Below are 20,521 nucleotides of genomic sequence, written 5' to 3' on the forward strand. Positions count from 1 at the left end.
GCTGCTTGTCAGGAAATTGTGGCAGTGACATCTGTGCTCATTCACTGACTAACCATCCTTCTTTGTCTTGGTGAAGAATTCACTTTGTTGCTCTGTTATTCACAATCATCTGCTGTCCTGACTTACCTACTTCCTGTCTGATGAAACTGCTGGCTGCTTCACATAAAGTATTTGCTACTATCCAGCTGTCCTCTGAAGGCATCCGTTACCTCAACAGGAAGCATGGACGTGTATATACCATGTGTACTGGAGACCAGTTATCATATCAGCGTATTGACTAATACCAGGTAGATTGTATTTGTTCACCTTGTGGTAAAAGCGAGAGCTGCTATGAACATAACCATTTTTAGTAGCATTCATCACTGCAGCTATCTGTTGCCTTGGAATCCTGAATTTCAATACTAGGAGCTTCCAGGAAAATGGATTCATCCATACGATCACCCAGGTAGAACAAGCAAGTTGTGACAAACTGCAGTATCATTTCTTCCTGTCACACTAATGCAGTACCAAATCCTCTTCCAAACAGCAAGTGCAAAATCTGACTGTTGTCCAAACTGCAGTCATATTTATCATATCAACACCATGCAGTGAGCCAAGGCAGTGCACTCAGTTGCGTCTTCCAGTAATACCCCTCTCTGCGTAAACCTGAACTACTACTTCTTCCATGTGCTCTGCACAAAAATAACCCTTCAGTCCTTGCATTTCACATGTCTGCCAGCCATATACCATTCTTGGCCACAGGTAAGTGCTTTTCACAGCAAACTACTACCCAACCATTTTCCACTCAGTTTCCAGATGTCTGATGGCCCACGTTGTGAGATACCCAGAAAATGTCTGCTATGCGGTGCCTATCTCCAGTTCAAGAAATTGAACCCATTCTTTTCAGGCTTGCCAATACTTGTAGATCTGAGACCTAAGACTTCAGACAGCCTTGGCAACTATCCACTTCCTTCCATCTAATCTTGCCTCAATTGTCCAGTAAGTATGGCATTGGCGTAAGGACAAAGGAGACCAGAGAGACTGCACCTACAACTGCAAGTCATGAAGTTACATAAATGAACATTGTAGAGGTATTAAAACATTCCAATGTTCATAGTTCAGCAACCACTCATTTATATCCTTAACAATAAAATAAAAGAGGAACTGAAACATACTGAAAATTACAGTGATACAGAGGTAGAGATTTGATTGTGGCAACAATGCTTATTTATTCATGCAAATATATTTTAAAAAGCAATGCTTTAGTATTTTCATGTGGGAAGTTACCTTCATGCCTTCAACTCCATCCAGTCCTGGATAGCCTGGAGTACCTGGATGACCCTGCAAATTCACACAAGGGAACACTGTAACACAGTGAGACAATAAGACAATGGCATTATTTGTCAGCTGAGACATCTGCAGTGCCTGGACTTGAATCACAAACCAAATTCATATTCCTACCGAACATTTGCAGATGATATAAAGAAAGAGAAAACTGATGATGGCATCAGTTTCTCAGCACTTACAAAATACCAGAGCTCCTTTAGGCCTCCTTGTGCTGTAAAGATGGTGAGAACTTGTGAGCAAGCATGAGGGTATCCAATTCAGGAGGACACCTTGGAGTTCTCACAGAACCATAGAAATACTTGTGGAGCGAGGAGTTTAGAACATTATTTTCCTTGTCCCCCACACTTTCCCCTCCACCATATTGTTGGCACCAAAACATTTGAAGTGACACTGAGAGATCCAGCTCTCCATTTCCTGGTAGTGTTCTCAGTGACACAAAATTCCCCTTCCGGGTGTGTGACTGTAAATCTACGCAGAAGTGATCCACTGTTTTCTCTTGGGTAACATTCAGCGTGGCCCAGTATGGATTGCAAATCCCACTGCCACTGCAGACAAAATGGGATATTCCAAGAGCTCAGGAGCAGGGAACGTTAACTTTAGACCTCCCCTGTGATTCTGAAATCTTGGACAGCTGCAGGCCGCAATATAGCCCATACACAGTATTGCTGAGAAACTTGTTTTAAAAAGCTTGGTTTTAATCATATAATTTTAATATATAGATACAAATTAGGTTATATCGGAGATACCATAATCTTCAGGATATCTTGAAAAGGACGTATATAAAACAAAACATAAAAGCAAGTGACTGAATTCCAGGCTGCAAAATGAGAATTGTGTTTCTGAAAGTTGCTTTCCTGAACAACTTCCACTGCTGTATCTGCAAGTGGAAGTGCTTTAACACCTTTTTAGCCATTTGATCACCTGGCCATTTCCACCCCCCAAAATGGGAAAAGCAGGAGAGTTGATGGTTCCAGGAGGGGATTTACAATTTCCAATCTGTGGAGGTGGTCCTCTGAATATGTAGGGATAACTAGAGAGACAGTTAAAGGGATTGAGAGTTTTATGTGGACTTTCTAGTTAGCTCTCACTAGTTCAATAAGGCAGGTGCATTCATCCATCAGAGAACTTGGAGCCACTAGATAAGGATGTCAGTAGATCTTAAGCAGCTAGATGGCTTCTGTAATTGAAAGTACAGTAAAAAATAAAAGAAATGTCACCTTTCTCCCTGGAATCCCATCAAATCCGTCACCTCCCAAAAGACCCTAGAACAGAAGAAAAACATCAACTTTCAGAGACTCCATCTCAGTCTGGTCTTATTATATCAGGCTCCAAATATCTCAGCACCAAAGAATGAAAAGGTAGAACTTTCAAGAGGAGAAGCTACCACTGATTTTTCATATCTCCCAAATATCAACGACCATAACTGAAAGAATTCAGCAGAATAACTGACAAAAGATGTATTATCTTCTTTAGCCATTGTCTTTCTAATTGGCATTCCAAGTTAAATAAGTCATGGTGTCTCAACTTACTAGAAAGGTAGGTAGGTAGTTTGTAATTATAGAGCCATGAAACTAAATGCAATCAAGACTTTTTATCTTGACAACTTATTCTTCACACACAGAACAGAATGCCTTGGTTTTCCTGTTGTGTATGTGAAAGCACATCTCTGCAGGGTCGTGCTGGTTTGAAGAATCTATGGCTGGCATGTGATCAAGCATGCTGTTAAATCCCACATTCATTGACTAGTTCAACCAAAATCTATTGTCATCTTGCCCATTTCTTCCCCAAATATCTATCTGTGTTCTCTCATGGCTGGTTCTGGCAGTGGTTAAGAGCTCCCAAAAGCCCCTGCAAGGCCTCTTTGTTATCTTCATTTGGACCTTCTGCAAGCTTCCTTTTCTGTGAAGCCTTCAGAAAAACTGGGAAAAACTCAGGCCCTGCAGTATCAAGACCTCCACTAAATACTTCCATATGATTTTCTCGGCCTGCCTTGTCTGTATACATCTTTCATCTCACCTTTAATCTGAGACTTTACTGCGATAAGAACTAACTGCTGGTTCCGTTGTTGTATGGTGCCAGCTACTGTGGGACACAGTCCTATGCCTGAGACTCCTACGTGCTTCAGGAATGCTTCTGTTGATGAAAGGTCCGCTTCATGTGTTTGAGAACAGGCATTTAAAGACACTGTAAAGTTACCTACCCTGCCACCCGGTAAGCCAGGCACACCTTTTTCTCCTTTTTCTCCAACACCTCCAAAGCCCTGAGGAAAAACAACAGCATTAAATCTGTGATCTGTTTGGAACAGAACAGCACAGCCCTAAGACAAAGTGAGCACAAAGCCATCTATTAAAATAGTACAACAGAGAGACAGGGGGAACTGACTGTTTCTGCTGGGACTCTTTTGCCCCAGAAAGAAAACCTGTATCAACCAGACTTGGCAGTGTGTGCAGTACATTACTTTCTTCATTCACCATGACTTCCATCCATTTAAACCATGGCACATCTCTCAGTAGCAAATGCAAGTTAACCCCATGCTATAAACAGCAAGGTCACACCACTGCTACTCTGTATTGTAGTCTGTGTTTAGAAATTATTTCAAATCTCATTTCTTAACAGCAGTAGCTCAAGGGAGTGCTCAGAGCACCCTTTTTCATTTCTGAAGCCTAAGAATGACACAAAACTAGCATTTTCACACTCAACATTTGGAAATGTTTGGTGGTCTTCCCAGTCAGCAAGAAGTATCAAATCCAGAGGTAGAACATCAGGATTTAATTTCAGCAAGAGTTACAGTAGTTAAGCAATTTTCAGGCTTCAGTCTTGAAATATCTTATGACTGTGGTTAAGTTCACACATATGTTCAACTCCACCAGCTTCAATGGGCCTCTTGTGATGCATAAAGCTAAACATGCACATAATGGAACACATCCAGGAAGGCTAATAACAAACTGTGCAAGATTTTTCTTGCACGTCTTTCTGCTAAGAACATCTGTACATTGAAGAAACTGGCAAACAATTTATCCTATTAGCCAGAAGTTCTACAAAATGTTTATTCCATAAACTTATCAAAATAACCCGTGTTTACAAAAGATTATAAGCTGGGAAATAGCTGTCTGGAATCCAGGGATAAATTGTTGTTCTTGATTCATACAGACAAGATGCTATACATTCCTGAGTTTATGAGCACTAATGTTAAACAGCCCATTTTAAAACAGGATATATATAGACAGAGAGAAAGATCTCTATGTGCTTTACAACATTAAAGTAAAATAACAAAAACCATGTTTAGACATAACTAAAGGAAAAAAAATGGATTTTTTTTTTTTTTTTAAATACGGCTAGCTCTCTGTGGGACATCACGAAACACTGCCATCAAGTGGCCATGTGAAGGGTGTGTCTACTTGCAGGTCTCTGCAAACCACAGATTGCATGTACTGAAATGCTGGGTGCTCTGTAACGGCTATAGTAGGACAGCATTATCCTCTTTCCATTTCCAGGACAAAAAACTATCAGATTACAGTTACACTCTTCAAAAAGCCTTGTGGACATTTTTATTAGATTTACAAAGTACTCTGGTGCCTAGAAACTCCTGTAGAGACCCTGTAAGCTATTCAGAGGGTGCTGAACCATCTAACCCATATTAGGCATGTATTAAAAACTCCTCCGTCCTTACTGGCATGCCAGGCAATCCTTTGTCTCCAGGGAATCCTCGAGGACCTGGCTCACCCTGACAGAAGAAAGACATAAACACAATAAATCACTGTGCCTGTGAAAGCAAGACTTTTCCCAGTTGACCCATCACACTCCTGACTCCTAAAGTAAGGCCTTGTAATTTGTTTGTTAGAAAGTATACTTGGTCTGTGTCATTATGTGCCAGATATAGTGTCTGTCAGCACAGTGCCAGTGGCATGCAAGAGATTGCCTCTGACCACTTCCCATGGCTTCAAAGACCACTGCTTGGGATCTGTTGTTCTACTGTCCTCCACTGCTATAAGTCAAACTAGAAGCATTTCATATCAAATCAATCATAGCATCGTAAAATCATCAAGGTTGGAAAAGACCTCTAAGATCATCAAGTCCATCCATCAACCCAACACCCCCAGGCCTCCTAAACCATGCCCCCATGGTGCCATGTCCACATATTTTTTTAACACCCCCAGGGATGGTGACACCCCCACCTCTCTGGGCAGCCTGTGCCAATGCCTGACCACTCTTGCAGTAAAGATATTTTTCCTAATATCCAACCTAAACCTCTCCCGTCACAACTTGAGGCTGTTTCCTCTCATCCTATCACTTGTTACTTGGGAGAAGAGACCAACTCCCCCCTCACTCCAGCCCCTCTCAGGCAGCTGCAGAGAGCGAGAAGGGCTCCCCTCAGCCCCCTCTTCTCCAGGCTAAACCCCCCCAGCCCCCTCAGCCGCCCCCCAGCACACTTGTGCTCCAGACCCTGCCCCAGCCCCGCTGCCCTTCTCTGGACACGCTCCAGCCGCTCAAGGCCCTTCTTGTCCCGAGGGGCCCAAACCTGAGCCCAGTATTCGAGGTGGGGCCTCACCAGGGCCGAGCACAGGGGCCCCATCCCTGCCCGGCTCCTGCTGGCCACACCAGGGCTGACACAAGCCCGGGGGCTGGTGGCCTCCTTGGCCACCTGGGCACTGCTGGCTCATGCCCAGCCGGCTGTCAGCCAGCACCCCCAGGGCCTTCTCCGCCGGGCACTTCCCAGCCCCTCTGCCCCAGGCCTGGAGCGTTGCCTGGGGTTGGTGTGACCCAAGGGCAGGACCTGGCACTTGGCCTTGTTAAACCTCATACAATTGGCCTCAGCCCATCGATCCAGCCTCTCCAAAATATAGTCATCTAGGGAATTGAAAATGCATAGCACTTCACAGAAAGCAGCAAAATAACACATGATGAGAGAGCATAATGTCTTCACAAATCCTGCTTACAAATTCAAGAGTGAGCCAAAAGGAATGGCGTTTGTTTGAATCTCACCTCATGCTAATTTAACTCCACCAAGTAAGACACTATCTTTCGTGACTTATGCAGGGGCTTAGGGAAGCTCAGACTGGGCTCCCAAACCAGCCTATATAGGTCCCAGATTAACTCAGTATGCCTAAATCCATGTAGAGAATCTTTAACTCAGGATCCATACAGCTTTATAAAATCACTGATGAGCTAAATATGTATCTCAGTAAATGCCAGGATAACAATGTAAAGGAGAGAAATCTGATTATTTCACAGTAGTGTGCATCATAGCCAAAGCAAAAGAGCTGGAGCTTTTTATATATTTTTCTAAATGGATTTGGTTTTTTTGCTTCAGTTGACACAATTTCACAGATCCAACAGAAACAAACTTCAGTTCATTTATTTTTAGGATTAATGCTGAAAACCCTCTCCTGAGAGGTATGCATTCTCCAGTGGTCCACAATGCTCTGAGCTAAGAACATTTTTATTCAATAGCCATCTGGGAGATTAAATTAGTACAGAAAATTATTTTGATTTCGAAATATAATAGCCCTCAGTGCCCAGGAAATTTCATTCAGCCTTAAATGAAGGAGCATGGGGAGGGTGAGGGTTTGTAAACTGAATTTACAGACCTTTTCTCCTTGCTTCCCTTTTGGGAATCCCATGAATTCCAGTATTCCAGTGGATGGTGGGGGACCTGGAGGGCCAGGCAACCCTACATCACCCTGTTGGCAAAAGAGGAAGCTATTAACATAGGCAGAACACATTTCCTATGAAAGTGGCTTGCGAATCAGAAAAGCCACTCTAATTATATCCCATATACGTAATATATGTGTGCCAGAATGCTGGCACAGGAGTTTGGTCATAGAAGTCAAAAGATCAAACTGAAAATTTGAACACTGAAAAAAAATTTTTTTTTTTAATTGAAATTGAAAATTTGAAAAAGGTGAACAAAATACATTAGATCTGTTTCAGAAGATTTGCAGATACAAAACATGGCAAGAAAGGGAAGAAAAAGGCTCAGCTTTTGAATCAACAGGAAAACATTACAGAAAAACTTTGGGGAAAAAATATGAAAGAAGATGAGAAACAATTAGAAATGTAGAATGCTGAGAACTGATTTTAACAGCAGCAGAATCAAGTCCCAAATTGAGAACCTTGAGAAGCCCCATCATGCCAGTGTAAATTCTCACACAGGGTGCAGGACACCCATTTAGGATAGCAAGACCATAATTTACACATTGGCTGACCTAAAGAATATTATGGAAGCCAAAAAGAATTAAGTCAGTAGAACAATTCAATACAAGAGGTGAGGGTTCAAAGAAACCAAAGAGCGAGCTTCAAAAGGTGTCTAAGGGCCTCATGTCTCGATAACCATGAAAATACTGTACTGAATTGAGATTTTCCCCTTCTCCCTCTTCATCTAGAAAAAGCCCCCATCCTTTTTTTGTGTACCAACAGATAACGAACCAGCAAGACTCTTTAGTATTTGGACTGTCAATCAGTCCAAGAGAAGAAAATAAAGAAGAAAAGAAGAAAATGCTAGAATCTAGCCACCTTATAGAGGATCAAGGTATGATAGAACACTGGAGTATTAATTCATGCTCTTTCCATAACAGAACAAGTTTCACCTACCTTTTCTCCTTTCTCTCCTTGAAAGCCTAATCCCATGTTACCCTGAGAGAGGGAAAAAACCCAATGATGGATGAATAAAACAACAGCATCACTGTCATCTAGGCCCACAGCACTGCTTAAAAAGCCAACAATCAGGTGTAGAAAGAAGACAGGAAAGGTAGGTACTTACTTTTGGACCTGGTGGCCCAGGGGGACCCATTGGACCCTAAATGTGAACAAGATCGAGATTTTATTTCTTTTGACTTAATTAGGGTGCACACAATTGGAGCAGTGCTGGGATCTGCAGTGGTACCTGAACTTTCATCTCTTGCCCCCAAAGCAAAAGTAACTGATACACATGATCTTCAAGTCTTCATATTTATGACAGACAGCACAGCCCTTTGGTACTGTGGTTAATTAAAGGCAAACTTCAGTTTAAAAGCAACAAACATGTAACTCATTTTTACCTCTGCCTAATGGAAACTCTCTTGAAAAAGCAACTCTTCAGCATATTTCATGACGACAAAGGCTCCAAACATGCAGAGGTCAGCATATTCCCCCTAGTCCCAAGACAAGGAAGTCCTCAGGATAGTATAATGTAGTGTTTGAGGCAGCACTCTAGGGCTTTGCTGGAGCCCTCATTCATGATTGCTGCTCTGAACACTGCTCCAGAGAGGAACCTTCCCTCTTGTGATTAGATAAAACTATCCAAGTTCAAGGTTTCTATGCCTGAAGTCAGCTGTGCTCAGTCCTTTTAGATGCCCACACACTTTTGCTCCTTGTCATGACACAAATACAGGCAAGGAGGGAAAACTGCCGACATTTTGAACTGTTCTATCAACAAGTGCAACAGCTGAGGTCTCTTACCTGCAAACCTGGTAATCCTATAGGGCCTGCAGAACCTATTGGACCTGGAAGACCTTTTGGACCCTATAAGGAGAACATAGGACAAATACAGAATGTGTAGCACTTACCCCATTAAACCCCAACCAAAGACAAAGTGAGTCTCAAGAAACAATAAGTAACATCCCCTAATTAAGTATGCCAATTTAAATACTATAACAGTCCATTTCCTATTATTAGATGTATTTTGAAAATGGAAGGTACAGAGTTCAAAGGTAGAAGGGAGTTTGATTTGAAAAAGGAAAAATGGAACAGATAATAGCAAAAATCCGACTTCTTCTACCATAATGTGGATCCACTTATACCATTACAAAGCTGGAATTGCTCATGCTACTGGTATCACACATGTTAATACATGGCCCACTAATTTGGAAAGTGACCTTGAGAACCAATAGAAGAAAAATTACCTACTTAATATTTTTTGAAATCATTATTCCCCAAAATAAATAACTTACAGAAATTCCATCCAATCCAGGAAGACCATTTTCTCCCTGAAAATTATAAATGCATATGTAAAAATTACACTATGTTATTGCAACAAGCTACAAGGAACATTAAGTTTTGTATAAATAGAAATATTTGCTATTAGTTAACATTAGATCAAGTCTAAATGCAAAAATATTTTGACACCTGTGCTTCCATATTTAAATTGGGTAATGGAGAGATTCCAAAACGCCAGAGAAATTACAACCGTTTTATATATGGGTAACAAGAGAAACTAAAGTGGCATGAAAAAAAAATTTGTATTAATTGTAAAAACACTGGAAAATACACTATACAAACTTTCATTACAAAATCACTATAAAACATGTAAAAGTATGTCATTATGATATAAAATTATCTGCATTTCCAATAAATTCTTAAGTAAATTAATAAAGATCTATTTAACTTTTACCAACCTATGAGTGTATAGAATGTGGGTAGTATTATAGAAAAATTCTTATTTTGACCAACAAAGTCAATGTGAGGGCCTTACAGGACAGAATAAATTTCTTACTATTTTTAATATTTAATGAAGCATTAAGCTGCTAAATATTGCAGAATTCAGTACCACTAGAGGTGCTGAATCCATCGTAGATTTATTCCAAACCTAGTCCTTCTGGCAAAAATCAAAACCATGGTAAGCTGGTGAGTGTTTATTACAAGGCAACAAAGAACTAAATCATTTAACTGAGTATATTCAAGACCCTGTTCACTGTTCGGAACAATAAACTGAAATGGTCTATCCATGCTTTGTGGTTTTTGTACAGGAAATAAAATTACAGACTTGATAGAGACATTTCAGGGTGAGGCCCTTAATAAGTAGAGAGAGTTAAATCCTCACTTCACAGCAGCAAAGGATGGAATACTCTGAGTGGGATATGATATTCATGTATTTAAACTGAGAATATGACTGACTACTTACTAGTACCTCCCAGTACAAGAAACACCGGGAGGCAGCTGGGATCTCACAGTAGAAATCTTAACATGCATTTATGAGTTTCCTTAGCTGTATTTCAACCTGGCACATGCAAAAATGTCTGTGACAGGAAAGTTCCATGTGTAGGTGAAGGGCGCCTCCTTCGCTACATCTGCACCTAGAAACACATATGCTACCTCATGTAAGTCAGGACAAGCTTACAAGAAATTACTCACATCCGTGGTTTGACACCACAAACAAACGGCGCTAGCTTTCCAGAGACAAGTGAAGGACAACCAACTGCACGGAACAGTAACAGGGTGAGCAATGTCCCAGCATTGCAGTACGGGGTGAACAAAATCTCCGCAAAGACCAAGCAATTCCACGCTCTGAGAGTTCTGTGCTGTCATTAATGAAGTTATAAGACCTTTTTCACAGCTCTGCATTCAGACATACCCAGGATACATCAAGAGCAACCTAACCTGCAGTATCAGCCCTGCAACCTGTAGGACATCAGTGTTTCTTGTACTGCATTTTCTCCTGTGTGATGACAAGTCTTACCTTCATTCCTTTAAGACTGGCTTGAGCAAAAACAGGTTCCCCTTTAAGGCCTTTTGGGCCAGGATGACCCTGATTTAAAAAAAAAATAAATTATAAAATAAATTTCTGGAAAAAACACTGATTTGACTTTTTAAAGGAGTTATAGTCAGCACAATGAACAAGGGAAACTCGTGGCCCCAGTAAACTGCAAAAGTACCACTGCAGCTTTGTCAGAGAAGCTGTGGTATTATGAGAACTTCAGGCTTCCTGCGGCTTTAGAAAAACAAGGTTCTGCAAATATTTTCTCTGGTATTTCCCTGTTTATATTAGAATTCCCTTTTATTTTAGACCTTCAACAACTTTTAAGATCCTGTTTGAATCTGTTTGACATGGTGGAACCCTCCTGTTCATACACATATCAATGCCATCCAGAGGAACCTTGACAGATCAGAGAGGTGGGCCTCTGCGAACTTCATGAAGATCAACAAAGCCAAGTGCAAGGTCCTGCACCTGGACTGGGGCAATGCCAAACATAGATTCAGGCTGGGGGATGAAGGGATTGAGAGCAGCCCTGTGGAGAAGGACTTGGGGGTACTGGTGGATGAAAAAATTTAGTATGAACCATCAATGTGCGCTCACTGTACCCTGGGCTGCATCAAAAGCAGTGTGGCCAGCAGGTCGAGGGAGGCGATTCTGCCCCTCTGCTCGGCTCTCGTGAGACCCCACCTGGAGTGCTCTGTCCAGCTCTGGGGCCCCCAACATGAGAAAGACATGGACCTGTTGGAGCAGGTCCAGAGGAGGGCCACAAAGATGATCAGGGGGCTGGAGCACGTCCTCTATGAGGACAGGCTGGGAGAACTGGGGTTGTTAAGCCTGGAGAAGAGAAGGCTTCAAGATGACCATATAGCAACCTTCCAGTACTTATAGGGGGCCTACGGGAAAGATGGGGAGGAACTCTTTATCAAGGAGTGTAGTGACAGAATAAGGGGTAACGGTTTTAAACTGAAAGAGGGTACATTTATATTAGATATTAGGAAGAAATTCTTTACTGTGAGGGTGGTGAGGCACAGGAAGGGGTTGCCCAGAGAAGTTATGGATGCCCCCTCCCTGGAAGTGTTTAAGGCCAGGTTGGACGAGGCTTTGAGCAACCTGATCTATTGGAAGGTGTCCCTGCCCAATGCAGGGGGGCTGGAACTAGATAATCTTAAGGTCCCTTCCAACCCAAACCATTCTATGATTCTATCTTTTGTTTAATACTGTAAATCACTGAATTCTGTTTAGAATCAGTGAAAGAAAAAACTGATAGACTGCATTAATCTTCTGAAAAAGCTGCCATTAGAATTCTAGATTTATTCAATTTATTTTAATCTTGATCATCTCATCCAATTTATCTGACGTTATTTCATTTGATTGCCAACTTGATTTGAGAGGGGTTGGCTGATCCAAGCAGCTTTTCTTGCCAAAAATGTAATCCTACAAGCATTACAAAATAGAAATTTGAGCAGCAGGTATGAGTAAATAAGTTCCTTTAGAAAGTAGTACTTTAATTTGAACTTATTGCTTCAGTATTTTTCAACATCATATGAATTTCAAGTCTGGATGACATGTAAAGATGTCTTAGTACAGTTTAGAAATGCTGAAACAAATGACATTATTTACATCAGCCAGCTGTATTTTCTCCTCTTCTTCATATACGCATGCAAAGGAGCTCCATTACATGTATGATTAGTCACATGGCCCATATTTGTAAAATCAGGCTTTGAATGTGAACAAATATTTGTCAAACATTTGAACATTAAGTCAAATATTTTTTGCTTACACTTCAAAAATAACCACATACTTTTATAAAAGACTGTAATTCCCAAAACCATCTAGGAGCGGAGTTCTTATGACTAATCCTACCCACTTAAAACAGTGTGTAGAGCATGACACAGCTACCTTCACTTCCTCTACAAGTCAATGCAGAAAAATGGCTATCTCCAAAGACAATTAATCCTGAAAGGTAGAGGGGAAGAAGTGTTCTCTCAAATACCACCCTCTGTAAGAGAGGAGTCCAGATGAATAGATCAGACTTCTAAGTTTAAGGTGTCCAATGCAGGCTAGATAAAACTCCAACCTGGTAGGAAAGTGTTTTTAAAAGTAAAACACGTACCCTGAAAGGTAAATCCTATTGACAGTCAGTGAGGCTCAAGCTTTTGGCTATCCTAAGACCTGAAGGAAGGCATCCAATATTTGATGCATAGACCTGAACACGTGGTAACATCCTTTCCTGAATCAGCATCCACTAAGTTGAAATGGGCCAGGTGGAAGATGTTTGACACTTCACGGTTCTTAAAAATTTTACCATGGTTCCTTCTGAGTGAGCTTGAATACTGCCAATGACAATGGTATAACTTGGTGTGGGAGCACACTGAATTCACAGGATCTGTATTTTATCCTCTGAGTGGAATTTCAGTAAGAAAATGATACTGAGCTCTAACAATGCTAATAAACTTAGGGCTATTAGGGTTCTTCCTAAGTACTATGGGAGTTACTTATCCAGTAATGGCATGAAAAGCAAGTCCTGGCATAGTGACTACAAAACACTATATTCGAGTTGGGACTTACAGGTGGCCCAGGTAGGCCAGGAAACCCATCTGATCCAGGAAAGCCAGGACTCCCAATGGTACCATTGCAGCCATCAAGGCCAGACAGACCTCTAGGTCCAGGTTGCCCAGGGTGACCCTGTGTAGAGGGGAAAAAGAGAGAATGACTGTCAGGATGCATTATTTCATTAGTAATACTGTCCCCAGAAAACTGATATCTTCCAAATGGTAACACAAAATGAAAGAAACGCACAACTCCCACTCAAGTTCAGTGTATGACAGACTGCAACAGAACTAGCTTCTTCAGCCAGCATTGTTTATCCTCCCCAAAGCTTAAATCCTAGAACACTGGCTGCATTCATGTAATTACCTTTTCTCCAAGGGATAATTTTCTGAAGTACATAACTTGTGCATGAGTAGGTCCCGAAAGGGCAATACTCATCCCACAGCAGTCTGAAATATATGGCATATAACACAGTATGAAACAGCACGCAAGGGTGCACCTGACACCAGGAATGGAAGTTGCTCATGTGAAAACAAGGGCAGAGGCAGACTCAACAATACTGAGCATTTATAATTCCAATCTGCTTAAAGTTTCAGTGGCTTCTCTTCCTCTCCAGTGTGGATTCTTTCCTTTAATAGTTCAACAGATGTTACAGCTCCAGCAACAGGCCATTCAAGCAAAACAGCTTTTCTTGTTACGTTACACTTAAAACCTTAGGCAAAGCAACTGGGAAAAAGACCTAATTAAACTAACAGCATTTAAAAGAAAGCATTTGTAGTGGTCAATTATTAATCAAGCAGAGTAGGATACGATTGTACCTAATTCTATTTCACACCTCTTTTGCCCTGGTATAGCACTATTAATTTGTCGGGAGTTTACTTAGCATGGTACTGGTGCAAAGGAGATTAAAGTTTGAGACTTTAGTTACTTTTTCTTCAGTGTCTTATGGGTATGTGTAGGCAAAACACAGAAAGGCAGAACTTCTGTGTCAGTCACACTACCCAGGTTTCAAGCAGCCCCTTATTCTATCCTCCTTTTCAGAGAAATTAGTTCTGTGGCACTCAAAGACAGTGTTTTATGGCATGAATAAAAATGAAATTTAGAGAGATAGTATCAGTAACTGACAGTGCTCTCACTCCCCTCTGTACACCCTGATCTTGACTCATCCCAAAAGTACTTTTGTTTGATCCCAAAGATTCGTCCTTAAGATATGGCATTAAACAAGTTATGACTCACACTAGGAAAGTAAAAAAATAAACATGGATAAAATGGAGATAAAGCAGAACATTAACAATCCTTCATGCCTGACACTTAAAACAAAACACATTTGTGTTGCTAAAGGTCTTCCCAGTCCAAGCCAATAGCATATGCTCTGACCAAACTCAGTGAGAACTTTGCAGTAATGTAAAGCCTTTTATCTAAGGATCTTAAAACGCCTTGCAAAAATGTGGGAATGCTATAATCTTCATTTTACGGATGAGAAGCTGGGGCACACAGTAGCAGAATGACTTTCCCAAGGATGCAGAGCAACTTAGGCCATAATTATGTAAGTACTCAAGCTGATCACTGGTCTCAGCTGCTGCCGGTAGGGCCACCACACGCTCCAGCTTACTCACACCTACCCCTTCCCTGTGCTGGCATAAGCACCAGCGGAATAGGCGAGTCGGAGCAGGAAACCAACACAGCAGAGCTATAACTGTTCTGTTTCTTCATGGGGTTAATTTTCAGCCAAATGAGTTCCTTGGTCCAGCTCATTTGTCAACTGCATTGGGATTTGTGCCAACAATATGGAGAGAAGGGGAGAGAGCCCAGATTTGCTCTCTGTCAGTCAATAAGGTGCAAACTGGATGAAAGCAGTGTGTCTCCACTACAAGATCAAGGCAGCTCACCCAGACAAGTATAAATTTGAGATTAAACAAGGCCTCAGGACATGGAATGAAGTCATCCCAAAGCATTAGCATCAGGCACCACTGCATACATAGTACCAACTGCCCTGATGATTAAAGCTTGTTTGTCAAAACACCCACATGTGGTGTGCAAGCAGGGACTTGCCAAGCCCTGGTAAAGCGACAGGAGAAGGCTGAAGCACCAATTCATTGCATCTTACGTTTGTCTCTTAGAAACTATTTCATTTGGTTCCCAAAGCTGGGACAAACCAGTGGCAACCCACCCTCCTCCATCCATGTGGGATGTCATAGCTAAGAGCAGCAAATCTCTGATGGGACAGGCTGTGACTGCAGAGTGAGGCCAGAGTGGTCAGCATCTATGAGGTCTTTCACTTCGTTCACAGCATCAACAAAACCAGAAGCTATGTGAGACAAGTGCACATGTATCTGGTTACAACATAAGGTGACCAGCTGCAGGGTTTAGTGAAGCTGAACAGCCAACATCTGCCCCTCAGAGCCAGGCAACAGCGAGCCAAGCTGCTAAGACTTTAGTGTTGGCCAAGAGCCAGCCCATGGCAGGCAGATGACCGGTGGCCTCATGTCTTGGGAAACGCTTTGGGTGAGATCTCCTAACCCTTGGACCAACACAGTCTGTAAGTGGCCCAAAGGATTTCGGTATCCTCTTAATATGCGAGAAAGGCTCACAAAGAGAGGACATAAAGTATGCTGACCACTGTGACTTCTTATGTGTGTTAAATAAATCTCTGGCCCTGTCACTCAACCCCATGGCATCATGCCTGTGGTTCTGAGCCAAAGCATGACAGAGACTGACAGACACAGACACACATGCTGCCTCTTTTGCTTTAGGAAAAAATCCACAGGATTTACTACTTCCTAGCTAACCTGCTCTCAGAGTTCACAATGTTTTAAGAACCTTACCTGAGGAGATACTGAGCACCCACAACTGACTTCCTTGAGAGCTGTAAAGTTCTGGCTTAAATGAACCTTTTCCCCAGGGATTTAAAACGGTGATTTAAAGAGCTGTTTTCATCTGAAAAATGGTGGTTAATAGTTTCGCTGCTCCCACTCCTCTAACTCCTGTTTTCGCAGATATGCCAATCCAGCACAAGCACCTCACCTGACTAAGGCAGTAGACTTTTACAGGCTTTACTTATACATGGCAGGGTGACTAGTTTACAGACTTGAGTTAAAACACAAGCTGGAGAGATCACTTGTGCTCTCTGTTCTCACAAAAGGAGACATTCCCTGTGAGACAGATAAGGAAACTTGAACTGTTCATCTAGGCTCTTGCTTTATGTGACTCCTGCTCGTACACCGATACTGTGATCCCAAGGGGCCTCTCTTCTAAACCAAACAGCACAAAGGTGATCCCAACAGGAGAGCTCAACAAATATTTAAAAACAGGGAAACAAATGCAATTAAGGGTGAACACAAAACTAATTGGATAAGCAGTTTCATGGATTGCCATGGCAAAGTGGCCTTTTTACAGCCATTGCCAAGTGCTTGCATTTCCTCTAGGAGGGTCACAAATAGAGAACTTTGCCTCTCCATGTAGCTTGAGCTTTCGTGGTACAGACAAGGGCTCACTTATCTCAGAAATATTTCCTTCTAGAACTCTTTGGACAGTTCGTGAAAGCTATATAAATCTCTCAGGACCAGTTCTAGCCTTTGCCAGAGGCGTCCTTGAATCTTGTCCTCTAGGAAAAAATAAACTTCCTGAGCAGGGCTAGGGATTTGAGGGTTTCTTCTACAGTGTGACATGAAAGGCTAGCAATAAACACATGTAGCTGCTGTATTTACTAGGTTAAAGGGATTAGTCAGGCCAGCTGCAACAACATGATTTACTTGCAACCAGCATTCCTTAAGGGACCTCTGTGGAACACCACTTCCCTTAAAGTCAATAGTGGGATTCCCCTCTGAATCACAGCCTCGCGGTCCTTTGGCCATGACTAAAATATACCTGCCCACACTAACATACCTGCATACTACAAAGAACCTCTCTTCATATGTAGATGTTAATTCTTGTGCAGAGATAGCAATATATTTTTACTTCTTTCTTACATGTGTCAGCACACACATGCTCTCTCTCCTTTCCTCTGCATTTCACACATCCATATAATGTGTGTATATTCGTATACATTTCACGACAAACCTAAGCTACTCCTTACCCTGAAATGCAACTGGCAAAAGCACAAATATTTTCTCAAGCAGTGGTGGTTGCTGTTTTCACCCTAGATTGGAAGCATTTATCTCAATGCTAGAATGTAAACAGTGTGAACTAGTTTCCCTTCCCCCTTTTTCTGTCCTGCGGTTCTGGCACAGAAGAGCCACAGTGGTGAGCACCTTGCTGTTCGCGAACAGCAAAATCTGCCTTTTTCCCATTCGCCCACCTGCAGAATACTATAAAGCAGACAGAGTAGATCTGCATAAACTGGAGGCTTTGAATCCTCTCATCTACCTCCCCTGCTCTCTCCTTGGAATGCCTGTCACTGCCAACTACCTGGCAATGGCTGTTGCTGTATCTCTGCCTCCCCTTGTTGGGAATCCCCTTTCTCCAGAGCCTCATCTGAAAAAATACCCTGAGAACAGCATGTTCCCACAGTGTGTTCAATTAAATTAAGTATTATGGAAACAGCTTGTACTTTTCAGAGCTAGAGAGTTGGCTGGTGGGAAAAGGAAGAAATAGCATCAAGGGAGTAGAGCAGGAGAGAAAACAGGCAAGGATGAGCAAAGGGGGAGAGAAGAACAAGGGCTAGGAAGGAACTGGAATCAAGCAAGCTCATTTACAGGGCCAACTGTACATTTTCAGCCAATCTATCAAAACAATTCAGTTTTTGATAGGAAGGAAGAAAACATAGCTCAACTGTTGGAGCTCTTGGCCAGCTGAGGAAGTAGGGAAGATGAGAAAGACTGTGAGCATAGTCTGAAGGCAGAAGGATACAGAAGATGGAAAAATGTCATCAAGAAAAGAAAAAGAATTCTAATTGCAGAAGGAGAAAGCAGGATGAGCTAAATAGTGTAGAGAGAGCAAGAAAGTCTGGGGCAGCTTCTAAAGCTGGCTTAGCTAAAATTCCCCGGAGGTAAAGTGTCGGTAAAGTGTCTGTAAGACATCTCTACAAAAATAACTGGGAAGACAAAAGCAAAAGAATGCTGGTCAAAACACTCTAGGCACATAATTTTTTGAATAGTAAAGGAAACAACTGTCACTAGAAAGTTAAAGTTCTAAAGAATGAAAGAAACAAACAAAAAAATTCCTGATGGTCAGGGAAAGTGGTTACCTAACCCAGTCACCTGGAAAATGCAGCAATTATCTCTTTCCTGTCTTAGGTTTCTGAAAGGCTCAGATCCAAACCAGAACTAGCGCCTAGTGGAGAAGCAGGGACTGTCAGGAGGGCCCCAGCTCTAATCAGTTTTCCTTCACATCACAGCAAAAGAAGTTTGAGGGAGACCTGATAACAGTTATCACATGCAAGAAGGCTACTACAAAGTAAAAGGGAACAATCTGCTCTCTGTCCATGATGAGTAAGATGAGAACTAAGAGGTTTAAACTACAGAGAGAAAGACTGAAGTTAGGCATTAGGAAAGCTTTTCTAACATAGAAGTTAAGGTCTCCATCACTACAAGGTTTTAAGAATTGGTTAGGAAACACATACTAAAAAAGCCTGAAGCACAGCTGATCACGGCTGTTTGACTGCACGAGGTCCCTTTCAATTACAGAAGTCTATGATTTGATGATTTGGTGTTTTCTAGACACGATGCTGAGAGAACATGGTGCTGAAAGAAAAGCTTACCAATGATGCAGTGGATCCTCACGGAACTCAGGCTCAATTCCTGATACGTATCAACTTCCCATCATCCTACAATATGATCCAAACCTCTTACAAACCAGTGTGGGATCACCAGGCAGACTAACAAACACTGCCATTTCCCTCCAGAGAGAAGCAAGCACTTGCAGGATACACTGTGCATGTGTTAGGACAGTCTCATTGTGCTTACGTGCTTTTAGTTGTGACTAACATTCTGCTGATTTATATTTACATATACAGACTTACTGGGATCCCGTTGATGCCTTGAAATCCTGGAACTCCCATTGGGCCCTGAAGAAAAAAAAGTGCACATTATATTTCACTTCATCGATCTATATATTTCAGCTACCTGTGAGATGCTTTTCACTCCAACATTTTTAGTCCTGGACTCTAGCTTTTAAAACAAAAAGGAGCAAACTATCTCATATAGATTCTCTCTGACCGCAGGGGTCAGTGAAGATAGGAACTGAGCATCTGAGCTTGACTGGATGCCAAATGAATGTTTCAGGAAAGTTTTAATCAGGCAATTTAAAGTAAAAATACAATCTCCTACTGCACATCTGGGGAAAACAAGATGCCAGGAAAATAAACAATCCTGTATAAGCTTAACTCTCGGTGTCACACTTGACCTTCCAAGAGTTTCAACAGGACTTCTGGGTTTTTCTCTCTATACTTGGATAGCACCACCCAGAGATATGCAGACCACTATATTAACTTCAGACCACCCCTGGCTGAGTTGCAAGTAATTACCACTTTGTTGATTTTACTGCTTTGCTCTGGTTAGTAGCAAAACAGACTGTGTAAGCAGAATATCCAGCCTAAACTGCTCTTGCGTTGGAAAGGTGAAGTATATTGCATCCACGAGGGATAAAGAGATAGAATCTTATTGCATGTTGGTGTTGTATATGTATCCATTTCAATGGATAGAAACAGCAGGTCTGGAGTAAACAAGGGACTTTTTCAGTGCAAGGAAATTGGTTCCAATCATTAAAGGCCAGTTCCTACCCTGGTTTTCTGTGTCATCCAAAATCCAAGTTTAATAATTTCAGCATTATCTGCCAGAATTATGAAAATGCTATCACTCATATCGGCACTCAGTCCTTGTTTTGAAACCTCCATTGCCTTTCAGATGAATGCAACACTGAAGCAATGACTTTCATTGTTATCATTTTTCATTTACTTGGTTCTTTGTCTTATGAGAAAGGGTGACTAGAACTCCAATGTGTTGACTAATATTAAATGAGAAGAGGGTGTAACTGCAGCATATGAAGTACAATTGAGCTAGTTTTCACCTAGCTAGCTCACCTATCACTAGCTGTGAAAACATGGAAGATGAACTGTGCTCTGCAGGTGCTGGTACCTAAACTATCTGCCTTTTCTTATTTGCACACAGGACCTGAGCACCTTGCATTAAGTAGATGCTCTGGGATAGTCCCAGAATGCAAGCTCCAATGCTGATGTCCCAGACTTCCTTCAGATTT

The 20,521-nt window shown here is 41.7% G+C and overlaps 1 protein-coding gene across 2 annotated transcripts in view; it reads right to left on the reverse strand.

Annotated features, from left to right (window-relative positions):
- Window positions 1-20,521, reverse strand: part of COL4A6 (collagen type IV alpha 6 chain) — a 140,504-nt gene that overhangs the window by 32,026 nt on the left and 87,957 nt on the right. For both annotated transcript variants that reach the window (XM_075107210.1, XM_075107209.1), the window contains exons 5-16: window positions 19,287-19,331; window positions 13,346-13,462; window positions 10,760-10,828; window positions 9,255-9,290; window positions 8,764-8,826; window positions 8,087-8,122; window positions 7,918-7,959; window positions 6,915-7,007; window positions 4,997-5,050; window positions 3,527-3,586; window positions 2,544-2,588; window positions 1,267-1,320 (exon numbers count right to left, since the gene is read on the reverse strand). In XM_075107210.1, coding sequence (XP_074963311.1) covers window positions 1,267-1,320; window positions 2,544-2,588; window positions 3,527-3,586; window positions 4,997-5,050; window positions 6,915-7,007; window positions 7,918-7,959; window positions 8,087-8,122; window positions 8,764-8,826; window positions 9,255-9,290; window positions 10,760-10,828; window positions 13,346-13,462; window positions 19,287-19,331 — 714 coding nt within the window. The remainder of the gene's footprint in view (window positions 1-1,266; window positions 1,321-2,543; window positions 2,589-3,526; window positions 3,587-4,996; window positions 5,051-6,914; window positions 7,008-7,917; window positions 7,960-8,086; window positions 8,123-8,763; window positions 8,827-9,254; window positions 9,291-10,759; window positions 10,829-13,345; window positions 13,463-19,286; window positions 19,332-20,521) is intronic.

Source organism: Phalacrocorax aristotelis, chromosome 11 (assembly GCF_949628215.1).
Source record: "Phalacrocorax aristotelis chromosome 11, bGulAri2.1, whole genome shotgun sequence".
NCBI lineage: Eukaryota > Metazoa > Chordata > Aves > Suliformes > Phalacrocoracidae > Phalacrocorax > Phalacrocorax aristotelis.